The sequence below is a fragment of the Miniopterus natalensis genome, chromosome 2 (genome assembly GCF_054644295.1).
Source record: "Miniopterus natalensis isolate mMinNat1 chromosome 2, mMinNat1.hap1, whole genome shotgun sequence".
Classification (NCBI taxonomy): Eukaryota; Metazoa; Chordata; class Mammalia; order Chiroptera; family Miniopteridae; genus Miniopterus; species Miniopterus natalensis.
Window position 1 is genome coordinate 113,532,424 of NC_142082.1, and position 26,906 is coordinate 113,559,329.

The following is a 26,906-nucleotide window of genomic DNA, read 5'->3' on the forward strand; positions in this document are numbered from 1 at the left end:
CAGTCGTCTAGACTTGTTTGGTTTGTTGCATATCATCACCCTCATAAAATTGATTAGAATTATTCCTCATTAGCATCTCCCTAAAATACAGTGGATTATACTGTTTAGGGGATTTTTTCCCCCTCTGCTTTTATTTAACTGCTGAAGACATGTATTCCATGAATAGCTAATGACCTGTAGATTACCATTTTGTTTCTAATGAAATCTCCACTGATGGTACAAATGCTTATCATGTATGTCTCTATCAAAAATAACAGCAAAACTGGACCCCCTAGGCCCTGGGTTCAGGCCTGAGCCAGAAGTCATTCGTAGGGATTTTCATGCAGCGGCAAAGCCTCTGAGCTCACCTGGCTCTCATTCACCACAGATGAGTTGTTCCTCGTGAACAGACCATTTAAGAAAGAGGGAGGCCTAGTGGATCGTTTTAGCCCCACTCTTTCAGAGCCGTCTTCCCTTCTACAGACTGAAGTTAACATTTAGCTCTTCCAGATATTACCCACTGTCTTCTTCATGCGCTGGGCAAGCTGTTACAGTAAACCCTTGAAATCCCCCCCCACTCATTTACCCCGGTGGTCCATCCACTAGGGTCTGCCTCACGCCAGGGGAACTGTCTTGATCAAGGTCAACTCCATTAGGTGCCCCTCAGCAGTCACCAGGGAGACACCCTTCAGTGCTTGTTTTATTGCTCATGCCCTCCCTTTGTACATTCTTTAAGGCCACAGCACCCCACAGTCCACTGATCTGTTTCCCATGTATTCCCTTCTCATTCTCTCACCTCCAGGGCAGAGTTCTTTCTCCCTGTACGGTGCTATTCTCCAGGGTTTTGGTGATAACTTCCAGTTGTGCGCTGCCACCTCTCCTTCTGAATATCCTGGCTCAGTGAAAAGCACCACTTTTCCCTGTCACCCAGGCTGGCACCTGGGAGTCACTTGAGACTCCTCCCCTTTTAACCCCTTTCACTCTCTGTAAGTCACTCACGTCCTCCCCTTCTACTTCCATATCCACTCCAGCGACCTCCTAACTGGCCGCCTGCCCCCCAGGTTTGTTGCTCCCCCGCAGTCTATCCTTTATTCTGATGTCTGATAAACCTTTCAAAAATAAATCGGATTTTGATACTCCCCCGGTTAAAGTCCTTCAGGAGCTCCCCAGTGTCTTTAAGATTAAAAAATAAAACAACAACTCACAGGCAAGTCAGTTAGCAAAAATGGGAGGCCTCTGCATGTTTTCCTAGCCTTACCTATTATTGCTTATTCCTCAAAACTCATTTTTCAGTGGTATCATAAACCTGAAGTTCTGTGAAAATGTACCTTCACTTCTGTGGGCACCTGCTAGTTCCTCTGCCAGGGCCCTTCACCCAGCTTCCTTTCATCTATCTTGCTCCTTCCTACTTACCTTTGAAGAAGGTGTCATCTCCTCCCAGGAGCTGTCTCTGAGCCCCCCCCCTCAATTTCCACCCCCAGCCTCCCTCCTGGCCCTTCCCCTCTCACAGTCTATGGCCCTGTGGTGGTCCCTAATAGTTGGAACTTTCAGAGGCCAAAGTCTGTATTTTCTGTCTTTATCTTACGGATGTATCAGGTACTTAGACTGTTGAATGAAGTAAATAGCTCTTCTTAAACATTTGAAAGGACTTGATTTTGTATTTATCAAAAGGAATAACATCACTTTATTTCTTGGGTTTCTCCCTTCCCTCTAACTATGTGATTTTCTTTAAGCCTCAGCAAACTGTAACTTGATTTACCTGCACTACTTGTTTACCCAGATTAGTAGTAACATGGCATTGTGGTTTCAATTAGAAACTGATTTAGATAAAAGGGCCTATGTACCTCCCAAGACATAGGCATTTTAAGTAAAATTAAATAGTTCGTTAAATGTAGATGAAATCAGTTTTATTTCTGAACTGGCCCAGTAGTTTTATTTCTAGTGGTGTGTAGGTCTTCGTTTAAACTCAGCTTGGGGATTCACTAGCAGAGTGACCATGAGCAAGTTACTCAGTCTCACTGAATCCTGTTTTACTCACCAGAAAAGTGGATTAATAACATCCGCATGGGAAGGTCGTATGAAATAATATCAGCAAACTGCTCATCCTACGTGTGGCCCTTAGTAGGATTAATATATCTGAGTGATTTGCCTTCTAAATACAATTTACATTTAGAGTAAGTACTGACTATCATGGAGTGATTTTCCCATAGATTGAGTATCTTGAAATCCTTAAATTCTCCTTTTACATTAAAGCCATTGTCTGCCTTTTTATGTCAAGCAGTTTCATTCTAGGACATTCAGTTTTTGTTATAGAGCAAACTCACCACATATTTTAGTGATTATCCATATTTAAAAATATTTTTATTGAACTTCTTCACAAAGTAACCTACATGGAAAGAGGCTGAAGAGTATGTTCACAAGATTTTTGTGTACCAGTTTGGATTTCCAGCTGGTTTGAGTTTCACTTAGCTATCTATACTCGTGAGCACCTGCTTTCCTGATAGCAGTGAGGTTTAAAAAAGAATCGAAGCTGTTAAGTGTTCCTTCTCCCCTTTGAGCTTCCTGGACAATCATGAGAGAAGAGTCTCTGTGGAATCATGAAGTATTTTCTCTTAGTGTTTAATGGTAAGTTTACAAAAGGTAATAAACCTGAAGGACGAGGTCATATAGAATTAAATGGTTATTCACGGAACAAGAATCCGTTGTGGGTTTCCCTCAAGATTATTTTTTTAAGGATATGTTCATATGAACTCAGAAGACCTGAACTCAGGACTGATGACTGTACCTGTGTCTTGGTAACTCGCTTTCCTTGGCTCTGGGTAGCTGAGCCAGTTGGCTCTCTTCCAAAGCACATTTGGGCTACAAGGCAACTGCTTCACTAGCTGGCATTCAAGATTAAAGAGAAGATGGATGTTGTTTTTGGCAGCAGCTGCTGTTTTGTTCGGGGCAGTCTTAATACCATTTTGTAGGTCTGTGCGTAAAGCAAACGAGCTGTACAGACTACTCGCTGCCTTTTCGACTTTGAGGAGTCCGTCATGGGGATGCTAGCTGTGCATATTTGAAAACCACGTCTCACACTTTACGGAAAAGTTTGGGTTTTTTCCAAGTTTAGAAGATTGGAATCTTCTGGTTTCTTGAACAGCGCATGTTCCCCTGATGTTCTTGGGCTGCACACATGTTCTTTTCTACTAGAGGAAAGAAGTCTGCAAAGGCGCTTCTGTGTTCTAACACATGTTCCGATCCAGTAATTAGTTTGCTTTAGTGACGTTGCAGTTCCTTTCCTGGCATGTGGCTCTTTACTGTGAGGAGGGCTCTTATGTTCAGGAAGAACCGATAATTGAGTGAATATTCCACTGGGGTGTGCTGAGATTGATTCTCAACAAAAATGAGATTTAGGTAAGACCTTTGCCTCATCTTCCTGTAACTTTTCCCTCTGGCCCCCTTTAAAGTACCTTTATAGTACTATCTGCCACTGTTAAAACCTGCTCCTCCAAATATATCTGTCACTCACAACTGAGTATGAATTTTTGTCACTATTACCCTTCTACCAGGACTGTTTCTGTTGCAGTTCTAACAGTGCATACAGATTTCTCATTAGTTTTTTTTATCATGTAAATAATTTGAAGGCACATTTTAGCAATGAAAAGGTTATTGGAATTTTGTGTGTTGTGGGGAGTTTAGTAAGGGGGACACTTAACAGATGTCCCTAAATAAAAATAAAATCTAGAACTGTCGACAATAAGATAGTTTACTATGTCTGTGCAATGAAAGGTTATCGTGAAATGAAAGGTTATCACACAATGAGTGTGACCTACAGAGAAAAGTTGTACGATGCTAAAACAAAGTAGCCAAAGAAAAAATCTTGTGCAGAAGCAGAGGCTGTTACAGAAAAACAGTGAGATGATTACGCAAACTGAAAAGATACATTTTAGAGAAGTCACAAACACAGGGTCATTTAGCTTCATCCTTCTATCTCCAGGGGTGTGTGTGTGCGCGCCCACATGTTTAGACACCCCAATACCCTTGTTGGAGTTTCCAGAACTTAGAGAAAGAGGAAGAGAAAGAATACAGAGATAAATATTTTGTTGATATATTGGAACACCTCACTTAATTGGAAATCAGTAATCTATTAACTGAAGCTACTCTACACGCAGAACTAAGAAATAAATTGAAAAATGCATCTGAACCCCAAATGAGAGTCAAAATACCCTGCAGTAAAGGCCACACTCTTTGTTCTTGGAGGATTGACTTGTAAAGGCCTTTCTCTGATAGTTTCATTCAAATGGTGTTGAAGCACTTGTTTCCCTGGTTTCCTAGCAATCCCCAACCCACGAAACCACACGACAAATAGTTGCACAGCATCTGTGGTTTGAAAAGTTTCGATCTGATTCTCAGCAGCACCCCACGAGGAGGGTGAGGGAGAAGTTACTCTTATTCGCATTTGAGGGATTGATAAACAGCTACCCAGAGGGATTAACTGGCTTGTGTGAGGTCCCTCGTTGAGGGCCTGAGAGTTTTCTGGATACATGTTCTGTACTCTGCCATCACGCCACCGGTTTTCAAAAGCTTGGTGTTTTTTTCCCCTTTCTTGCCTTGGAAACTTTTGTTCAAACAGAATCTTACCCAGAAGCATGAACAAATAAAACAGAAAAAGAGCTGAGCTGCTTTGCTTAAAGCAGGGTTGGGGGCCCAGAACACAGACAGGGGCAGTTTACTTTTCTTACCAGGAACAGCTTGAACGTGATGTGACTACGCCACTCAGTCATTAATTCATTCAGAAAGCAAGTGTATTGAGCTCTGACTTATTTTTCTATCGCTGCTGTAACAAACTATCACAAATTTAGTGATTTAATCGAGGTTTATTATATTACAGTTTAGGAGATTAGGAAGTCCAAAATGTGGCTTACTAAGCTAAAATTGAGGTATCAGTGGGACTGTGTTCCCTCCTGAGGGCTCGAAGGGCGACTGTGTGTCCTGGCCCCTTTTCAGCTTCTAGAAGCCACTTGCATTCCTTGACTCCTGGCCCCTGCCTTTTCTCCTCAGTACCGGCAGTGGCAAGTCCTCATGCCACATCGTCCTGACCCTTCCTCTGTCATTGCTTCTCTCTCACCAGAGCTGGGAAAGGGCCTCTGTTTGTAAGGACCTGGCTGATTCCACTGGGCTTGGAAAACTCAGGATAATTTCTTTATCTCAAGATTCTTAACTTAATCACATCTGCAAAGTCCATTTTACCATATAAGGCAATATATTCATAAGTTTCCAGAATGAGGACGGGGCCTTCATTTTGCCGTTTTCCTGCCTACTATAAGCACCTACCATGGGCCATATATTGAACGTGTACAGTATAATATTTTAATATATGCATATATTGTGAAATGATATTTCACGATTTAATTAACATCATATCCATCACCTGACAGAGTTACCGTGTGTGTGTGTGGTGAGAACACTTGAGATCCACTCTCAGCACATTTCAGCTATACAGTGCAGTCTTACTAATGACAGTCGCCGTGTTGTGCATTAGGTCCCCAGAACTTACTCATAACTGAAAGCTTGTACCCTTTGATCAATATCTTCCCTTTCCCCCGTCCCCCAGCCTCTGGTAACCACCATTCTATTCTGCTATCTGCTAATATGAGTTCAACTTTTTTTTTAGGTTCCACATGTGAGTGCTTTCATGTGATATTTGTCTTTCTGAGTCTGGCTTATTTCACTTCGCCTTCCCTTTATGTGATGAACTTGACTCTTCGAAGAAAAGCAAAGTTTAATATTGTGGCCCACTGTTTAAGAAATCAGAGAAGTGTGTGTACCATATATTAGAAAGATCTCTGTGTAGAATAATTAATACTGAAAAATTACTTTTCCATATAAAGAAATGGGCCCTGCATTTCAGCTCTCTCCCGGGAATTCTGACAAAAGACGTATTACTGCTGCTCTGCAGAGTTCTCAGTATATTTCTGCCTTGACTGCTCCTCCTTCCTAATGTTTATTTATGCCAGAGTGAGTTGTTGAATTTAAGAAAGGTGACTATTCCTTCCCAGTAGCAAAGTATATACAGAATTAAATTACAATATGAGTTTATTTAATAGCTTTAAAATAAAGTGCTTCAAGAAATATAGGTTTGTCTGGGATATTTGAGTGTATTAAATTAGCAGATTTAATTTCAGCCCTGACTAAATAGATTCATGTACAGTGAGCAAAATCCTATCTTTACAGATGTTTGTATATAACTGATACAAAAAACAATATTGATGCTGCCCCCTACTTGAGATCTAAATCAAGCAGCCCCCTGTCTTCTGAGCCACGTTGCCAACTGCACCCTCCTCCGGGATCATCCCCACAGACATGCAGACATCCCGGTATTTCTACCGCCTCACAAATAACTGCCCCAGATCCTTGCCAGCTATCACCCCACTTTGTTTTTGTTTTTTTTGGCTCTCCTTTGAAGGACACCCTTTAAAAGACCTGTCTATAGTCACTGTTTGTAATTACTCTCCCCCGTGTTCTCTTAAATCCACTCCAGACTGGCTTTTTCCCATAACTGCCTCAATAAAAATGTTTTTGTTCATGTCAGTGATGTCTATTCTGATAAATCCAGTGGTCAGTTCTCAACACTCATTTTACTTGACCTATTGTATTTCACATAGTTTGGCAGTTTGACTTACAGCACTCCCCCCCCACACACACACTTGGTCTCCTCCTACTTTTTGGCTTCTCTGCCAGGCTCCTTTTATGAGTTCTCAAACTTTTACCAGACCTCTTAAGGTCAGAGCACCTTGGGACTCAGTCCTCAGTTCTTTTTTCTATTTGTACTCAATCCTTGACTATCTCATCCACTCTTTTGCTTAAAATTCCATTTCTATATCAAAGGCTATCATATTTCAAACTTCTCTCCTTAATCCAGATTCAAATATCCTGACCTGGTATCATCAGTAGGGTATCTCAAAGACATTTCAAACTTAGCACACCCCAAACTCAACTTCTGATCTGCCCTCTGACTTTCTCTGTCCTTAGCTGTCTCCATATCAGTTGATGGCAACACCACCCTTCCAGTTGCCCAGGCCAGAATCACTGGAGTCCCTCTTTGACTCTTTGAAATCACATTCCAGCTGTCGGGAAATTCTACTGGCTCAGCCTTGATGAGACATCCAGAATCTAACCATTTCTGGTCAATGCATTGCTACAGTCCTTCCTTGCTGGGATTAGAGCGGCTATTTTCAACCGCTGGACATCAAGAATTTTTAAAATGTGCAATACATGACTGTTTAGTCAGAAGCACTGACCTGTTTTCCCTTAATTGTCAGATAAAAAAATAACAGCCAACACAACAATAGCTGTCCAGTGTGCACAAATCAAAGTTATACCTGTTTTGTTTTTTTGTCAGAACGGCAAAAAATATATATTTTTGGGGTGCTACCGTTTTAGTAATTATGTGTGCCATGAGATGGAAAAGGTTTATAAATGCTGGATTAGAGTAACCCTAACTAGTCTCTTCGTTCCTACTTACTGTTAATCTAAAGTCTCTGTGATTTGGACAAATATATAATGACATATATCTACTATCATAGTATGATAGAGTATTTTTACTGCCCTAAAAGTCCTCTGTGTTTTGCCCATTCATCACTTCCCCTTCCAACCCCTGATCTTTTTACTATTTCCATAATTTTGCCTTTTCCAGGAGGTCATCGTCATTGGAATCACAAGTATGTGGGCTTTTGACATTGGCACATTTCACTGAGTAGTATGTGTTTAAGTTTCCTCCATGTCGTTCATGTCTTGATAGCTTTTTTTTTTAAATCACTGAATAATAATTCCTTGTCTGGATGTACTCCGCTTTGTTTATCCATTCACCTCCTGAAGGACATCACGGTTGCTTCCAAGTTTTGGCAACTGTGAATAAGCTGCTAAAAAATAAGCGCGCAGGTTTTTGTGTGGACACAAGTTTTCAGCATCTTGGGGTAGATACCAAGGAGCATGATGGCTGGATCATATGTACAAATATGTTTAGCTTTGTGAGAAACTGCCAAACAGTCTTTTTTTTTTTTTTTTTCCACATTACAGGGAGGGTTAAGTTTTATTTTGCAGAGAGGTTTACACATGACTGGAGGGTCAGAGGAGCAGACAGAAGCAGACACAGGCAAGGACTGCACACATTAATTTACGTGACTGTGTCACAGGCGCCTCCTTTGCTCAGTGGCACACCTTCCATTTGGTACTGGTAGTGGATTTTCATTAGCTTCCAAATGAAACTGAAGAAGAAAAGCAAGTGAATATTCTTTCAAGACATTTTTCTGAGGTTTTTATTTTTTAAATATGTTCCTATTTCTGCTCTGCTTAAAATCCTGCAAGGAATCTTGTTTCCTTCACAGCAGAAGTCAAGAGTCCGAACAATGGTGTACAAGACGCTACATGATCTGGCCTCTCAGTTCTCTGACATTTTCACTTTCCACTGTCCCCACCTTCTACTGCCCTGGTTTTCTCTTGCTGTTCCTGAAATAAAGCAGATTCCTCTAATAGACCTCAGGGCCTTCGCACCAGCTTTCCTCTCTGCAGTATCCTTCCCACATCCCTGCGTGGATCACTCCCTTGGCTCCCTCCAAGCTTTGACAAAATAGTGCCTTCTCGGAGAGGCACCACCGGGTAGCACCCTGCTTAAAATTTCAAGCCGTATCCCCACATACTGCAGTCCTGGAAAGAGATGGGGTAACAGTTAGTTCTGGGGCCTTTTCTCTAGACTCGGAGATGCCTGGGGATTTGAACCTCTATAATCCCCCTTGCAGCAAGAACTCAAGCAATGTATAGGAGTAGAGCTGTACTTCCAGAGAATCCTGCTGAAGCTTCTAGGTAGCAGAGCAAGCACCTGTATATACTTCAGTGCTGAAACGTACTAGCAGGAGGTAGCTGGGATGGAGAATGAATGGGAGCTCATCCGTGCTCCCGAAGGGGCTCTTCAGCTGGCAGGGTACAAGCACCGAAAGTGGCCCTGCCCACCCATCTTCATCTGTCATTGCCAGACACGTCCCAAGTGTTCAGTGCCTGTGTGGACATTAGAGACTGCGTGCTGGAGTGTGAGACCTGGGCTCTGCTGGCGCTGGGCTTGCTCTTGTCTGTCCTGTGTCCTTTATTAAAGCTGGGTGCTGAGGGAAGCTTCCGGTGCCTCGTGAGTGTGATTATCAACTTGAACCTAAGACCACTGCTGCCAGTAGAGTAGGCATTTTAATCCCAGGTTCCTTTACCTTCATCTAATTTTTCTTTTTCCATGGCACTGAACACCACTGGGCATTCTGTATAACCTAGTTACTTAATACGTTTTTGGATTATGGCCTGTGTTCCCTCACAAGAAGATAAGCCTCATGAGGGCAGGGATTTTTGCCCTGCAGCCCCCCCCCCCTTTTTACTAATATGTCTCAAGTATCTAGAACAGTGCCTGCTTGGCACACACTAGGTGGTCAGTAAATATTTTGTGAATGAATGAGTGAGCAAAGAAATGTTTGTTTAGTGTTTCTTCAAGGCCAGGAATAGGGCATGGGAAAGACAGGTAACAGAATTCCTGTCTTTGTATTTCTGAGAGCCTAGAATTGAATGTGGTCATTAGTGAGATTGGCTATTTAGAGACCCTTCCAAGGATTCCCAAGTCATATCACAGAAGAGAGTCTTGGAGAAATATATTTGGGGGGGGGGAGTCTTAGCAATTATAATGTAAAAGAAAGCTTGAGTTTCATCAATTATATTTACATATATAAAGAAAGACTAAGCTATTAGAGGACGTTTTATGTATTGGCATTGCCCCGTAAGAAGAATCCCCCAAACAGGAATCACTTACACAATTTTAGTCTTCATTTTGGGCCAAAGGAGATGGTGCTACGAAGAGTGTGACTCCATAGTGCTCGAAATAGCCTTAAACAAAATTAAGCGGGATTACTGCTAAAAAGATCACAATAGTAAAACAATAAACGGATTTTAATTTTGTTTACAAACCACTATTATCATGTAGGTAGCATTGTAGTCTTAGAAATTTTAGTAAATGATAATCATCATCTGGTCCAGTGTAATGGTGTAATATCTAGTTAGCTTGCAGATGTTAATTAAAAATAATAATTTAGTTCCTTTTAATACGTGGCTAGCTACATAAAATAGGAAAGATTTCTAGCCATGTGTAGATGGGCTTTTGTGTAATTTTAAGATGCCAGATCTTCACTTCTCCATGTCTTTGCTCATGCTATTTTTCCTGGAATTATCCTTCCTTGTCCACTCTTGCAAACTCCAGCTTGTCCTCCAGAATCCAGCCGGAGTCACACTTCCTCTCTGGCTTTTCTTGGCACTGTCTTCCTGCCACAGGTTCTCCCCTTAAGATTAACTGATTAGTTGTTTCCTCCTTTGTGTTCCCAAAGCCTGAGTTTCGAGGGTACCTCTGTCACCTTTGTTTCTGTAGTGACTGGCGCAGCCCCTGTCTCATAATACATGTTTAATAAATAAGGATTTGGTTTGAAGCATTAGGCTGTTTTTACCTTGGTCACTGATTCATCCAGCAAAATATTTATTAAGAGCTTTTTATATGCAGGGTGCTGTGTCATAATGTAAAGATACGGGGGGAAAAATCAGATGCTCAATTTCTTAAAAACTTAAAATATAGTGTAATAAGAAAAAAATAAGTCATGCATAAAAAAGTCACTGTAATACATGGTTTGAAGTGTTATATTCCAGGAGAGGGGTGTGTGTGTGTGAGAGAGAGAGCGAGAATTTCATGCTGGGGTTCAAGAATGTCTTATTGACTAGGGAAATATTTTTCCTTATTAAGTAGCTAAAGAGCTGTGATTCGAAGCTATGATTTTTTTGATGTTTCACAAATTAAGTTAAATTCTATCCGAGATCTAAAAATGTATCTCTCTCCTTCACTTTAACTTGGTGTATGTACTATTGTAGACTATTGGATTAAAACACAGCTCAGGGTTATGCCACTACTTGCCAAACTGTCCACCTTTAAAATAGAGAAAGTTTCATTTGGTGCCTTAAGGTATGAATTTAACGCATTCCCTAGTTTTTAGAAAGCACCTTCAGTGATAAATCCTTTACATGTTGCTACGAGTTATTCCTAATTGCCATTAGAAATTGGCTTTTGAAAACAGTCAACAATAATGTCATTGAAATGAAAAATCCAAACCACACTTGAGAACTTTTAAAACTGGTCAGCATAGTTTGAATAATCAGCATTTAATTGTATTTAAGCCAATGTATTTAAAAAAATTCGGCAGATTACATTTTTCCACATTAAGGCATAAGGTGTTAACAGTGTAAGTGGTTACAGATGTTACCTGATGGTCACCAGCAGTTTTTCTCTTTTCATTTAGACTTGGATTATCACTTGCATTTATCTTCAGCTGCTCCTCTTTAATCCTCTCGTCAAAACTACAGGGATCTGCACAAACCGTGTAACTGATGATGTGAAAGACGTTACAAAATTGGTAAGTAAGGAATACTTTCAATAGCTGTGACTCTTTTTCTTATGCTTTTTGAAAAAGATTTCATTTTTTTCCTGCTCCAAATTGGTATTTTTCTAAGACAAGGGGGAAAAAAATCACTGAGTTACCTAAAGTGTTTATAGGGAGAGCAGCTGGGTAGATGCTTAAGGTCACAGGGAATCTGTGGGTAAAATTGGCCCATGGCGCACAGCTGCACTGACTGGTGACTGGGTTTTTTCGCTGGTCTTTCATCTCATTCACAGGCAGTGAAGGACACTGGAGAGTTCCCTCTCTGTGTGCTGTTGTGCCAGCCCTAGCTCCTTCCCCATTAGCTCTGTAGTGGTTTCCTCAGCATGGCCATTTCCCCTCCACATGCCTTCCTACCTTTCTCTAACAAGCCTGACCAGAGGAGATCTGAGATGCCCATTCTCCTCTTTCCAACAGCTGGGAGACCCTGTCCCATGTGGGTGCCTGTTTGTTCCCTCAGTGAACATAGTTGGAGGAGTGGTTGGTTGCCCAACTGTTGACCAGACTCATCTCTCACATTTGTCTCTGGAACTCTTCCCTCAGCCAAAGCCATTTCACACTGGTGCCGTTGGGCAATGCCGGCTTCATGCCCTGCTTCTCATAAAATGCAGACCACAGAGACAGAGGGCCTAATACCACATCTGGAATGCACTGTTCCCGGCTCTGATGATCTAGGGGAGATTGCACATGCTCATTTGAGTAACAGAGTGTGATTTCAGGATGAACAACATCTGAGAGGCATTTTCGTAAATTACTGGTTCAGAATAGCCAAGGATGCTTAGTTGTTTGAATATTGTCTAGAGAACAGAGGTGATGTGAGACGAAGAAAGGAATGAGGTTTGTTGTAATAGGTAGGAAAGAACGAAAAAGAAATTTGTTGAGATATTTATCTTTCCTACTCTTAATATATTGATTTCCTGGTTTGTGTGTTTTATTTTGGGTTCGTAGCTGAACGTCAAAACAAAAGTTTAATGCTATGGCCAGAATCTCGCTAGCTTAGCCTCAGTGCAAAGTTAGGAACACAGGCATGCATGCACACATACACAATTTATGCAGATTCCTTAGAAGGACACCGAGAGGGTGCAGGTTTAAAAGTATTCTTTTTTTAAAAATATGTTTTTATTGATTTTAGAGAGAGAGGAAGGGAAAGGGAGAGAGAAACATTGATGTGAGAGAGAGACATCGATTGGCTGACTCCTGCAGGCCCCCCACTGAGGATCGAGCCCACACCCCGGGCATGTGCCCTGACTGGGAATTAAACCAGTGAGCTTTTGGTGCATGGGACGGGGCTCAGCCAGCTGAGCCACAGTGGCCAGGGTGAAAGTATTCTTGATGTGGCATCTGAAGATATAGTAACATGCTTTATTTGAGGGGCTGGTGACCAAAGCAGTGCAACATTTGCCTACTATATGCCCAGCTAGGTACTGAGTATAGTGATGGAGTTGAAGGGGAAGTTTATTTTTTTTAAAAAAACACACAGAGATCATGGTCCTTTTCCTCAAGTTCCTTATTAGTTTGTGACCCAAGAAATTATATTAAAAATATATGTTTATATTCTAAATTTTGTATTAGTGGAAGACGCTCATTAAATGTTTGTTTGATGAGTGAAGTAAGGATGTGCTCCACTGGGTTGACAATTGTAATCACATATGGTGCTTATTAAAATTACAGGTGTCAGGGCCCTACTGATTCAATAGGTCTGAGCAAGGACTCCAGGCATCTACATTTTTAGGACATTTCTGAAAGGTGGTTTAAGAACTACTGCTGTAGATGGTCTATTTTGTCAAACTTCAGAGACCAAAGTGTCTTAACTTAGATTTATTCTCAATTTTTATTATGACTAGTTCTATCTATGTTGTATAGATTTATATGGATATCAGATTAATACGCATCTCCAATCTATGCTTAAGGTGGGTGGCAACTCAGTAATTAGAACTCTCAAGGTGCTACTATCAGAGCTGTGGAGCTGAGAACAAGCTGGGGTGATCTGCAGGGGTCCTGGGGAGCAAGTTTCAAATATGTGGACAATGAATCATGGTTGGAAGATGATGGTGTATCTGACCATAGGCCGAGTATATCCAAGATTAACATGGCATTTAAGAAATTACCTGTTTGGTGTTATTGTTTGCTAAGTGTTTGAGGAGTACTACCTAATGAGCACCACTTCCTGTGAAATGTCAAATCGGTATTTTCAAATAGCATATGTAGGTATTATAAACACCTTCCAAGATTTTCTATTCTTGTCTTTAACCATTCACTTATTTTCAGTCTGTTACCTGCCCGTTGATACAATTGAAAATGGCAAGAAGCACTAAAGAGAAAGAAGTGCCCAGAGAGGGATGCTTATTAATACTGACATTAAAATATAATTCCTTCCCCCAAGGACAACTGTGAAATCATTATAATGAAAGGGGGTTTTATCTCCCTTCTAGCAACTGACTCAGGTGGAAAATTTTTAATTTCAAGAGTTGATCTAGTGAAATTAGCCTGTTTATTTCAGATTATTTAAAAAAATCAAGTTAATAAAAGATAGAACTCAGAAGATTACTTCTAATTAAATAAAGACCTACATAATTCACAGCCTATGTTTCATAGAGTAGGAAATAGAGAAATATAAAATAATTTCAGATCTCAAAGTGGGAGATAAGCCATCTCTATGAAAATGTGAACGCATATCACTCACACCACAGAAACAACACATAAATGGATGCCATTTAAAAGATTTTATGGTATAACATGGGACCAAACCTGTGCGAATATATTGATTAAGAGAATGGATTTTGGAATCAAGCAGACCTGAATTTTAAATCCCAGGTCTTTGACCTTGGATAACTGCCTTTCTAAATTTCAATACCTAGGTTCCTGGTTCCAAATTTTGTGGGTTATATTAAAGAGAATTTTTACCTCAGTTATTATCACATAACCTCTTTGTGCCTCAGTTTCCTCATCAATATAATCAATTAACAGTACTTTATACCCTGGCCTGTGTGCTCAGTTGGTTGGAGCATCATCCTGTGCACCGAATGGTGGCAGGTTGATTCCTGGTCAGAGCACATACCCAGGTTTTGGGTTTGATTTCGGTCAGGGCATGTGTGGGAGGTAACCTATCGATGTTTCTCTCTCCTTCTCTCTCTCTTTCTTTCTCTCTCCCTTCCTCTCCCTAAAATCAATAATAATAATAATACTTTACCTCATAGAGGGATTGCAAGAATAAGTTAATACAACATTGCAAGAAACATAGCAAGTGCCTGCTAATATTAACTATTAGTGGTGATAGTAATGGTGTTTGTTGGGATCATAGGATACCAAAGCTGAAAGGGAATTTAGAGACATTATAGACAAACTGTTTTATAAATAAGGAAGCCAAGACCCAAGAGTGTTGAAGATGAGCTCCTGGTCCCATTACCAGTGCTTCTAGAACAGTGGTTCTGAAATGGGCTTCTAGAGCCCACCCTGCCACTCTGCTTTTTATCTGCGTATCTGGGTTTCCAAGTAAGAAAAAAGAATGAAACTTATGAAAAATGTTTGAAAGCAACTGCTTTAAACTAGTGTTTGTGTGATATCATTTGAGAACCATGTGTTAGGGTACTTATTAAAAGTACAGCTCAATGCAGTCTCTTAGAGTATTTATTAAAAGTATAGCTGTCAGGGCCCCCTTCAAAAGTGCTGAATCTCAACCTGCCGAGATGGGGTGGAGGACCTGAATGTGTCTGACCAGCAGCCCAGGTGATACTTATTTGCATAGAAGTACAAGGACTGCTTAGGTCATACTTGTAAGGTTGGTTTTTTTTTTTATTTGAAAATAAGCCGTGTTTCCATCCTTAAACTAAAATTTGTTAATTTCATTCATTCAAACAACGCGAGTGACTTTTGAGTTTTACGCATTTCAGTAATCACAGCCTCCCTCTGAAGAGCAGTGGGGCACAGCACCTTGACCTCAGGCGCCCGGGGCTATTGGAGTACCAGCGCTACCGTAACCCAGCTGTGTGACCTTGCACAAATAAGTCCCTGCATTTGTCCAGATTCAGTTTCTGGTTTTTAAAATGAGGAACGAAGGACACAATCCCTAGTTCTTAATCTAGGATTCATAAACTTCAAAGCCTCGCAAACTGGAACTCCAGATTATGCCTTGCGTGCCCTATGTGGATTTCTGAGAAGGGGGTGCCTAGCTTTCATCTGCTTTGCTTCCCGGAGAAGTGTCTGACCCCTCACGAAGATAAGAGCTACTAACTTAGATGACCTCTTAGGCTCTTGGAGGCCCTCGGAGGCTCTTGGAGGCCCTTGGAGGCCCTTGGAGGCCCTCGGAGGCCCTCGGAGGCCCTTGGAGGCTCTTTCTAGCTCCGAAGTTCTTTTAGTCCGTAATGATACTTCCTCAAGTTGCATCTTTTGGAGCAATTGGCTAATGTTTTAACTAAAGGAGGTTGTGTAGAATGAGAGAAGTTTGCTTTGCAGGCATAACCCTGGTAAGTTTTATCCGAGGGACAGAAAGTGGATTGATAGTACGTTTTTGCCTTGTGCTCACAGTGACTTCTTCAACTGAAACCCCCCCTTTTAGTCTCTGTCCGCCCTGCGTCTACAGTAGGTGGCAACTTGTGCTGTGCCCACAGACCTTAAGTTGGTTGGCTTGGGACCATTCTCATGTCACAGAAGCATATGACTTATGACTTGACTGTAGTTTTTTTTGTCTTCCGATTTCTTCTTGGACACTTTGTTCTACCCCTATGGTCCCCATGGTTTTCATCTGAAACCCTTCTGGCACGTTCCCTCAGCATAACAGTTCATCTGTTTACAGAACGTTTTTGCTTTGTTTCTTCAAAAATGTTGCAAGACTTATTTTAAATGGCAAACTCAGACCTCCCGAAGGAAAGGGTCAAGTATCTGGGAAGACAATGAATGAAACTTTAAAAGCTTGTATCTAGAGGACGGTTAGGCTGCAGCTCTTAGTGGCTGTGTTAGCAGGAGGAATCCAAATATTGAAATAGTTCAAATTAGTTTCCATTTTACTTCTTCCTACTGTTGCCTTCATTTGTGATGATGTTATTCCTTCATCTGGGGGAATTTAATTAAAGGTGACTGCTGCTTTTTAAAAACCTTTTTATCTTTAAATATCTATCGAGTGGTTATTTGTCTTTCTCAAAATGCTTTAACGCAGGTGGCTCTCCCAGCCCCATCTTGTAAAGGGGAAATTACTCTGCCTTTTCAAGGTCAGGGTAAATACGAATCAGTAGAATAGAATTAGAACTCAGGAATTCATGGTTTTCCTGGTCCTATGGTAAGCACTTATTTTAAGTAGGTTATATGAATATTATATAACTCTTGGAGTTTAACATAATGGGAAATTATAAAAATATCCTCAAATAACAAATTTCACACTTTGGACAGCTTTGAATAATTCTGATTTTTAATCTTTTTCAAATGCAATTTCTTTCCAATAGAATTACCTCTGCATTAAAACGGAGGATTGAAAACTCTTTAAGTCTTTCCATTTCTAGGTGAATTCTAAGCTTTTCTAAGTATATGTTTTCTTTAAAAGCAGAGGTCTCACATATTGCTTGACCCCAGAAGAACAATGATTTCGTAGTTGGAGTGTTTTTAAAGTTTATTTTTATTAGTTTGCAATATTTAGCATTTTAAATTCTGCTCCTGTGGTTGATAGAAATGTCTTTCTCTTAAAACTAAATTTGTACTGGAAATAATATTTGCGATGGCTTGCTGTATTACCAAGCATGTCAGTCTTATCATGAAGAGAAAATTGTTCGTTCTTTCTTTATGGGATAAAACACTTAGGTGCTACTCCTCCTACTCCTTGACTTGTTAAAGCAGTAGCTGTTGTGTGAGTATCCAGGCACCATGCAAAGCACTTGGTATGGATTTTTCCTTTAATGCTCACAACCCTAGGAGGTAGTTGTTTTTAGCCCCAGTTTTTCGTTAGGAAGCTGAGGCCTAGTCATGATAAGTAATCTGACATCCTCCCTTGGAAATAAGAAGCTGAGTAATGGTTTGAACCCGTCACTACCTGCCTGTCTCTGGGTCTGGAGCACAAGAATCCAGTTTATAATTTATGAGGTCTGAATTTAAGATGTAAATGTCAACTATAATTTAAGAATTATCATTGTAACTTATTGGATTTTATTTCTTAGGTAGTAGTCACCTTATCTTACGATTAGGAAGCAATCATATTGTAGAAGTTCAATGAGTACTACTTAATTGAAGTCATAAAGTGTGTCTCGGAAATAGACAGGAAATGTTATCTCTTCTGTTTGAAAGAAGACAGGGGTCATCTAACTCTTTTATATATTCTTCACTGAGAAAAGATGACCCAGAAAGTCTTGTGAAGTTGTCATCTAATTTTTAAAATCATTCATTAAGCTATTAATATTTTTTAAAAACCCAGATCTTTGAAAACTACAGGTAATTGACCTGGTTATTTAGATTTTTTTGTCAGTATTAACAGGAGATGATTTCTAAGGAGAAATTTAAAAAAGCAAAAAGCTTTCTCCTGTGTTATTTCTGGAGACTGAACACCCAACATTACTCGAAGCTGTTGCACATGAGTCAACTGTGATATTTAAATACAAGAGTATAGCTTGTTTGTTTGTTTTCCTCTATAGCAATGATTGAGATCTGATGATCCTTTGAAAACTGTGGGCTCTTTCCCATAAGAGTTTCACGTCTGCACCATGTTTTATGAACTGTGTCAAGGGAATCAGGATTTACTACTGCATTTTGATTCGGACCTAGAACTTGGGAGAAACAACGGAGATAAATAAGAGTCTTGACAAGGATGTACAAGCCACCACTGATTTAATGACATTTGGGGACCTCAATGACATTTGAAGATTCAGAGGTTTTTAGATCCATGACCTAGAGAGGGAGTTAAATATTCTGAGTTAAGTATTTCTCCTGAGTCCAGATACCTGCAGGGTATAGTATGCAGCCAGTGCCTGTCTGGTTTGCAAAGACTTTTTCTTGGCAGAGTATCCAGCATTTTTGCATGCTGTTCCCTTATACTCCACCCTCTCCTAGTGTCTCTGAATATGGTCACTTCTTAAGACATTAAAAAAAAAAAGTAAGTGCCTCCCCCCCCAATAAAGTGAGCTCATGATCAAGTGACTTGTCTTTGCAGTTTAATGCATTTTACAATCTGGGATAGCATCGACCTCTTTGAACACCAAAATACGAAGTTATTTGGGATAATTTAGCCTTTGGTAAAATTTTCCACCCATTAGGTTCTACTTTATTTGTTTTTGCCCTGAACTTATTTTACTAGAATAGATTTGTTTTCAAAATCTGTAACCTTAGTTACTTATCCATTTAACCTACAAACAGGATAACTTCCCTGGAATCTAAATAGATACTTCCCTGGAATCTAAACCACATTTCTGTTTTTTAACTTCCAGTCTCTATATAAATATTGGACACATGCTCACCACTTTCCCAGTGGTCTTCCAAACTGCTTCCTGTCTTTGTTCTCTCCTTGCTACTGTCCATCCTTCCAGACTAATCTTCCTAAGTTTGCTGTCCTGTTCCCTCTTAAACTAAACATTCAGTGTAGCCCTCCTCCTTCCACAAGAAGTTAGTTAAATCAGACTGATTTTGAGTAATTATCTAGTGCACCCTCTTCATTTTACAGACGAGAAGTAGAAGTTCCCCAGAGAGGAAGTGACATCCTGAAGGCAGAAGTGACTTGCTGTATTTGTAGGTTCTGGTGGGAGACCTTGCCCCACTGAAACTTCACAGCCTCCCATTGGGCCTTCTGAGCCAAACACTCAGGTCCCTCTCTAGTGTGGCTTCCCAGTGTATTTCCTGCCCTCTTATCTGCAGAAGCCTGATTTTTCTGTCCCTGGTCTACCAAAGACACCATGTGCATTCCCATTTCTTTGTCTTTGCCTATGACCCTTCCTCTCTCTAGTCTGATGCCCCACTCCCTTGCTTCGAACTCACTCCCATGCCATGCTGAAGCACTAATATTTAAAATGTGGTATTTGATTCTTATTTGGTCTTTATAAATCCACTAGTTAGACTCTATTATGATTTCCACTTTACACATGTAGAAATTGAAGCTAAAGTAGATTTACTTGCCCAAGACGTCTGAGTTTGCGTGCAGCAGGGCCTGAATCCAACCTGAGCCATGTTTCCCCAGAATTTGTGCTATGACTCCTCCAACAACTAACTTTCTCAAAGGAACATCTTCCAAGTTTCAGACCAAAGGCTCCCTCTGCTCAGAGAAGCTGAATTTATTGCAAGGTTATCTGTGTTTTCTGAATGCTATTCAACATACCATAATGCTTAGAAAGTAACATAATAATTCATGAACTGACCATAAAAATCTACAACTTGACTTCCTAAATCTTCTTTCAAATGTGGAGAGGAACCAGTGCAAGCCAAGAGTCATGAAAGGGTGAGAGAACTGTGCTGAGACCAGCCCACAGAGCCAGGATTTGCATCCTCCCTCCACCAGGAACTCTTGGTGCCTGTAACCTTGAGGTGCCAGTTAACCTCTCTGAGCCTCCATGTCTTCGTCTATAAAACAGGCTTAATGATATATATCTCATGGGGTTGTCGTAGAGACTGTATATGAAAACTTTTTTATTAATTGTAAAGCATTTTTCAAAAGTACCATTATTTTTCAGTCCCATCAGAAACTAAATATCATTAAATCCGTTTAATGCAAAAATTATTATTATACACCTTCCAAGTGGTAAGGTGTAGTGATTTCAGTGCGTTGGTCAGATAACTTTTTGAACCAATTTTTTATATATAAGTTAAGAAAGTGGAATTTTCCAATATATCCCTTACATTTTCTCTGCTCTTTAGGTGTATATACTCAGATCCCGATTTCCTGAATACTAATTTGATTGGTTCTATATTTTTTCACTATGTAAGTTATGTAAAAGAAGGGCCAGATTGTCAAGCAACTTGTATACAGAACAGCTGCCACTTCTTGCCACGTCTCTCTTATCTGGAATGGCTTTAATTTACATCATTGGTTCATATGAAAAAATGTTGCTGTTCAGTCTGATTCTAGCTTCTACACCTGCAAAGGTGTCAGCTGTGTCTTTGCAACCAGAGCTTATATAAGGTGACTAAGTCATTTTTTTTTAAAGATGGGGATGAAGGTCCAAAAAATCCCAAAGAAGTTATGGAAGCACTGTGGGAGAGGAAGAAAATTAAGTGTAAAAAGCAAGAGTATAACTCCTAAATTAAAAATTGAAAATACCACCTTCTGTGGCAGCCCAGACATGTTTTCAATAAGCAGCAAGGCATCCACTATATTATTAATTTATTGGAGGAAGGTGTGAGGAGGGGTGATGGTGAGCCTCATAAGTGGAAAATGCCCAGGACAAATGTGCAGAAAGTAGATGAAAATGTGTAGTGGAGCCAAGAGCCAAGGAAGGCTTTGCTGTCAGAGACCCCAGTTCTAGTGTAGACTTAACATGCAGTAGCTGTGTGACCTTAGTCAAGTTCCTTCACCTCTCTGAGTCTCAAGTTGTTCATTTGTGAAATACAGATAATATGTCACAGGGATCTGAGGATGGGATGGGATCATGCAACGTGAGCCCTTAGTGAGCACAGTGCCTGACACAGTAAATATGTGGTAAGTGCTAGGCTCGAGGCTGAGATGGGTGTGTGAAGAGGTACCACTGGAGGCAGAATGGTGTACACAGTGGAATCACAGTGGAATCAGTTACTACCTTGGCTCCCCTTCGACTACATATTTTCGATCTGCAGTTGGGAATCTATGTATTTGGAGGGCTGCCCAGTAGTTAAACATGAATTTCAACCTCATGAGGGTCGACACCTGTAACCCTTGCATTGTTCAAGGGTCAACTGTACTTACGCCTTTGCCTGGATTCTTTTCTCACCAAATTGTTCTCAGATTCTAGAAGCTATTGGCAATGCCAAGAAGAAACATGGATCGTCTTATGGGAGACTTGTCAGAGATGACCTAGACCAGCAAACATGTATAAGACCCCAGCTTACTATGGGGAACAGTAAAGATTTTAGAGACAGGCTGAGGGGAAGATCAGTCTGCAGAAGCAGGGTAGATCCATTGAAGATGTAATAGTGCAAAACCACTTTTTACATTGTATGTAGTTTTAAGACCCAATGGACTAAATCAATTGTCGGCTGTATTATTTGGATGGAAGTCTGAACAGTGCTAGAGGGTGGGATAGCAGAGCTGGAGCTACATGGAAGAAAGGATATGAGAGAAGCTAGAACTCTGTGTGCTTGGAGGTCATTTGCCAGTGTAGCTCTCAGTATGGACTGTTTATGATGCGTTTGGACACATTCCCTTATCTCAGCTCTTGACCATTTTACATGGGCACCTTTATCTCCATTTTACAGACGAGAGACACCAAAGTACAGCGTTTAGATTTGTTTCAATTCCAAATCAGGCACTTGTTCAGTTTATGCCACAGTGACTGATGGAAATGTGTTAGATCTATTTTTAAAGCCTTTCAAAGAAACTGGGTAGATATTTGAGGCATCTCAGATGTTCAACCCTAGGTAAATGGATTAAGTTATATCACAGAATTAGACTTCTGTAAATTACTTAAGTTTATAAAGCATCTTCATCCCATAAGTAGCATTCTTTTGAAGTTTTGCTAACATTTTTTTCTAAGAAGAACATTGGACAGTAGCTCAAACATGAGCGCTCGGCAGAGCCGCCTGGGGACTTGTGAAGTAAGGTTCTGTGGGTCTGGTGTGACGGAGAATTTGCGTTCCCAGCAGGTTCCCTAGTGATGCTGATAGTACACCATGAACAACTGACAAGAAAAATATATCGTGTTCCTGATTCCATGGAGGAACGAGTAGGAAAATAGCCCTGGAAGGGAATTCCAAAACCGCAGATGGAAATTGCAATTCAGATCACTCTTCTAAAACTCCTATGACTGAATTTGGAGTCCAAAAATTTGTTTTATCCCTTTATTTTTGGAGATTGCCTTTGATTACAAAGGGAAATCAAGAATGGAAAATCATTATATGTGTAAATATTGAAATTCTGTGTAACTTAAGAACATAACAGGTTTGTATGTGTTTTTTTCAAAACCACTGGAAACATTAATTGCCATGTATGGATTTTCTTAAAGTATTTTTTTCCTTTTTTTTTTTTTTTGTCTCTGCAGGTGGCAAATCTTCCAAAAGACTATAGGATAAACCTCAAGTATGTCCCCGGGATGGACGTTTTGGTATGTAGACTGTTTATTTCTGAGTTTCATTTTAGTAGCTAATAAAAACAGATGGTATCATCTTATTGAGATAGAAAATTATCTGATGTTTAGAAGTTTGCTAATTGTCTCCTAAACCTGTACTTCCAAAGGGAATAACACCATCTTCCTAGCCACAAATTTCTCTTTTTCATTTAGCCTCTCCCCAAAAAGGCTTGAGTGTAAAATTATGTAAACTCTTTTTATACTTGCAAAGGTCCTATATATGTCTCTTTGCTATTTAATTCGAGAACACAGAATATTTTACCTCAGAATTTATTAGCAGTGTGATAGAGTCTTAGAACCTTACAATAAAAATATGAGGTTATGATTATAAATACCCCTTTGTTACTGCAACCAAGAAATTTAAATTATTTTTCATTACATAGTATCAGAATTCATATATGAAGAAATATTTCAAGCATAGGAAATGTAATGCCTGTGTACCCATCACATAGCTTGTCAAACCTTACCACTATGCAATATTTGCTTCAAGTATATTTTTTAATAATGAAACATTATAACTAAATCACCTGTATTCCCTTTCCCTCTCTCCATTAGTTCCCACTTTGTCTCTTAGGGACAGTTCATCTCTTAGGAACAAGTATTCTGAGCTGTAATATTTTATTGCAAGGCATATTTTTAGGACTTGGCTGAGGACAGCCTCTCCTGGAGTTGTGTGGAGCAGAGCAGCGCGCACTATCCCTCAGGCTCTTAGAGTTTTACTGCAAACCTGCATCGATTCATAAGACATTAATTTTTTTGCATATTTTCATATTTTATGTTAATGCCATTGTACTGCATATACCACTTTGCAACTTGCTTCTGTTGCAACCTGCCTTTGAGATATCACGTGTTGCTCCATGTGGATTCATTTTAACTGCTATGCTGTGTTGAGCTCATTGGAAACCAGCTGAGTTACTCTCCTCTGCAAGTAGACATCTTTTCATCATTTAACAAATACTTACTACACATCCACCTGGTGTAAATTGTCTGAGGCTCTGAGTAATTTCTGTGGATGAGTCAATCAAGATCATTACCAGTTTAAGTGTGTTAAGCACATCACTAAGTGCCTGTGCTTAAAAAGTGTTTCAGAGACTGCAAGGTTATCATTTCAAGAGAAGGTCAAAGGCGTATTTCTTTTCATTAGCAAAGTAAGCCTTTTAGCATGAACTGTCTAACGTTCCTTAGGACCCCTTTGAACATGTATCTTCATGTTGAACCAGCCACCCTTGAGTCTAGGTCAGCCTGTCCTGAATTAGGGGGAGTTCTCTGGAAATAGGAATGTAAAACCACAGCTTCCCGAATGTTAATTTACCTAATCGTTCAGTCTCTCAGACAGCAAGTATTTGTTTAGGAAAAACTATGGCAACAGCTCTTTACCAGACACTTTAAGAAACAAACACATGTCAACTCAGCCTTATGTACAAAACCTTTAATAATAACTGGGGAGAAATGACCTGGCCCTTTTCAAAATGATTTCACCTATTTGCCTCCTTGGGTGATTAGAAAAACCCTGCGAGGGAAGCAGCAGGGATAGCTAAGGCGACTCCTATTTTACAAGCGGCACACTGAGGTTTACAACCCAGAAGTATTTTGCCCAAAGTTACACAAGTAGAGAGTGACCATCTTAAAAGGAAGCCCCAGGTCATGTGCCTTACCCCCGAGTTACAGAAAGTGGTTATCTAAATAATGCCACTGGTGAGGGAAAGTGTCCTCAGGGAAGCATCCAAGTGGTAAAGATGCACCTGCCCTGGACCGGAGAAGCCCTTAGGGCCTCTGATTGCCAATCTCAATCAAAACCTCGCTCGGTTCTTTGAAAAATAAGGTTCGTCTGAGAATAACGGAATAGATTATTGTGTACTCGTATAATCATAGATTGAGCTAAATCACACATTTCTGTATTGGCTAGTGGAAGCAAGAGCCAAACTTGTAAAAGTAAAGCCAGCTCATTGCCACATGTTTTCTTTTTGTTTCTGTAATTGAGAAAAGTCCACTATTATTTGATCTTGGCACACTATCCTGGCATAACTGGAGGAACTCTGTTCTTGGCTACCACAGTTGGCAAGGAAAACAAGCCCGCACAGAGGGCTTTGGGCAGAAACCGGTCTGAAGCTTTCTTTTACCTTCACTTTAAAACGATAGTTTCTGCCAAGATCAGAGGAGTTTCCCAGTGGACAGGCCCCTGATTATTTGTCAGTGGTCAGAGTCCCAGCTGCCTTATCTTTTGTGTTTAAACAATAAAGGGTGGAGTGGGAGTCAAACTGGGCACCAGAATACTTCTCTGGGGCCAAAGCAATAAAATTCTGCCTGAGGCGCTGGGCAGAAGAAAGCTCTAGAATAGAATACAGGGGAGGTTTTTTTTGGTTTTGTTTTTAAAATCAGATAAATACACCTGAAAAGGAGAGGCTATTTTTCTAAGGCCATTCCTAGAAAATTACCTAGCAGGCTCTCTCTCACAAATAACAGGGTATGATCAACATCAGCTGGTTGATAATTTAAATCTAAGGATAATTACCAATTCTATTTTAAACTTCCTCAAGCCACAGTATTGCCAGACTTAAGATTTCCTTTAAGTTCTTAACCTTAAATGTCCTAAACATTTCTGAGCCTTTCCATTTAATAGTAATGCTACAGTAGAAAGAACAAAAATTAAGTTGCTGAATTTGTGCCACACATCTTCAGTCATTTTCATGTCTATAAAATGATTTAAACTATGAGTCGCATATGGTGTTTGAGTAAAAAATTCTTTATCAGTTTTTAATTAAAGTAAGTTATGTATTCATCAGTTTTCTTTTAACTTTTTATTTGGGAATAATTTCAAATTTACAGAAAAGTTTGTAAGACTGTTCAAAGAACACCCATATACTCTTTAATCCAGATTCATCTATTTTTAACATTTTGCCTTGTTTGCTTTGCTAAATGCTTGCTTTCTTTGCACACATGTGTGTTTTCTTATTTTTCTAAACCTGTTGAGTAGGTTGTATATGTAATGTCTGTTCACCCCTAGATACTTCAGTGTGTATTTCCTAAGTAAATGATTTTCTTTTATATAACCATAGGGTAAGTTGTCAGCTTCAGGAAGTTTCGGATTAACAAGAATACTTCAATCTACTGGCTGTATTTCAATTATTAACAACACTTTGGGGGGGGAGCATTTCTTTTCTTCCAGTACAAGAACCAATCTAGGATCATGATTTGCATTTTTATATCAAGTGTCATAGGCAGAATGGTGGCTCCCCAAACAAGTCTCCTGCTGTGAATATAGTATTATTACCTGACAAGGCAAAAGGGATCTTGCAGATGTAATTAAGTTAAGGATTTTCAGATGAGGAGAGTATCTTGGACTATCCAGGTGGGCCCAATGTAATCACTGGAATCACTATAAGAGGGAGGCAGCAGTGTCAGAGCCAGAGAGAGTGACTTGGGGGTGTTACACAGCTGGTTGTGAAGGTGGAGGAAGGGGCCACAAGCCAAGCCAAGGCAGATGGCCTCTAAAAGCCAGAAGTGGCAAGGAAGGGGACTTTCCTGTAGAGCCTCTAAAAGAAACACAGCCCCACTGAACACCTTGATTTGCACCTACTAATACCTATTTGGACTCCTGACCTCAGGGACTATAAAATAATAAACTTGTTTTCAGGGCACTAAGTTCATGGAAACTAATACATCATGTCTCTTTAGTCTCCTTTAAGAGCTCCTTAGCCTTTCTTGGTATTTATGAGAGTGAAATGTTTTCAGCAATACAGCCCTCCCCTTTAAATAGAACGTTTCTCTCCAAAACATTTGATGTTTCTCAATGGTTATATTCAGATTATGCATTCCAAGCCTCTATGCGACATAAGTGATGATGTCCTCAGGTTATCACACCTGGATGGAGGCACACGGTTTCCAGCTCCCCCTCCCGGTGCTGTTTGTTTTGATCACCTGGTGAAGGTGTTCCACTGTTTCTGTGTATTTACTCACAAACGACTACCCAGCAGTCTTTGGGGAGGCACCTTCACACTGTGTACAATTCATCAAAGCTCCTCCCATAAATTTAGCATCTATTAGAGCTGATTCTTACCTGAAGCAGTCTGCACTCTCATGTCAATTTCTAATTAAGTTAAATTAAGCAGGGTTGAGCAAGTCACTGGCAGTCTGTACGGCTGCTCCAGCCTGTGCCTCCCAGCCATCTTCCCTCCGCAACACCCTTCCCCAGGTATGCATGATTTCACTTCGGGCCCATCCT

The 26,906-nt window shown here is 40.2% G+C and overlaps 1 protein-coding gene across 2 annotated transcripts in view; it reads left to right on the plus strand.

Annotated features, from left to right (window-relative positions):
• Positions 1–26,906, plus strand: part of KITLG (KIT ligand) — an 81,268-nt gene that overhangs the window by 20,236 nt on the left and 34,126 nt on the right. For both annotated transcript variants that reach the window (XM_016199450.2, XM_016199451.2), the window contains exons 2-3: positions 11,328–11,441; positions 22,598–22,660. In XM_016199450.2, coding sequence (XP_016054936.2) covers positions 11,328–11,441; positions 22,598–22,660 — 177 coding nt within the window. The remainder of the gene's footprint in view (positions 1–11,327; positions 11,442–22,597; positions 22,661–26,906) is intronic.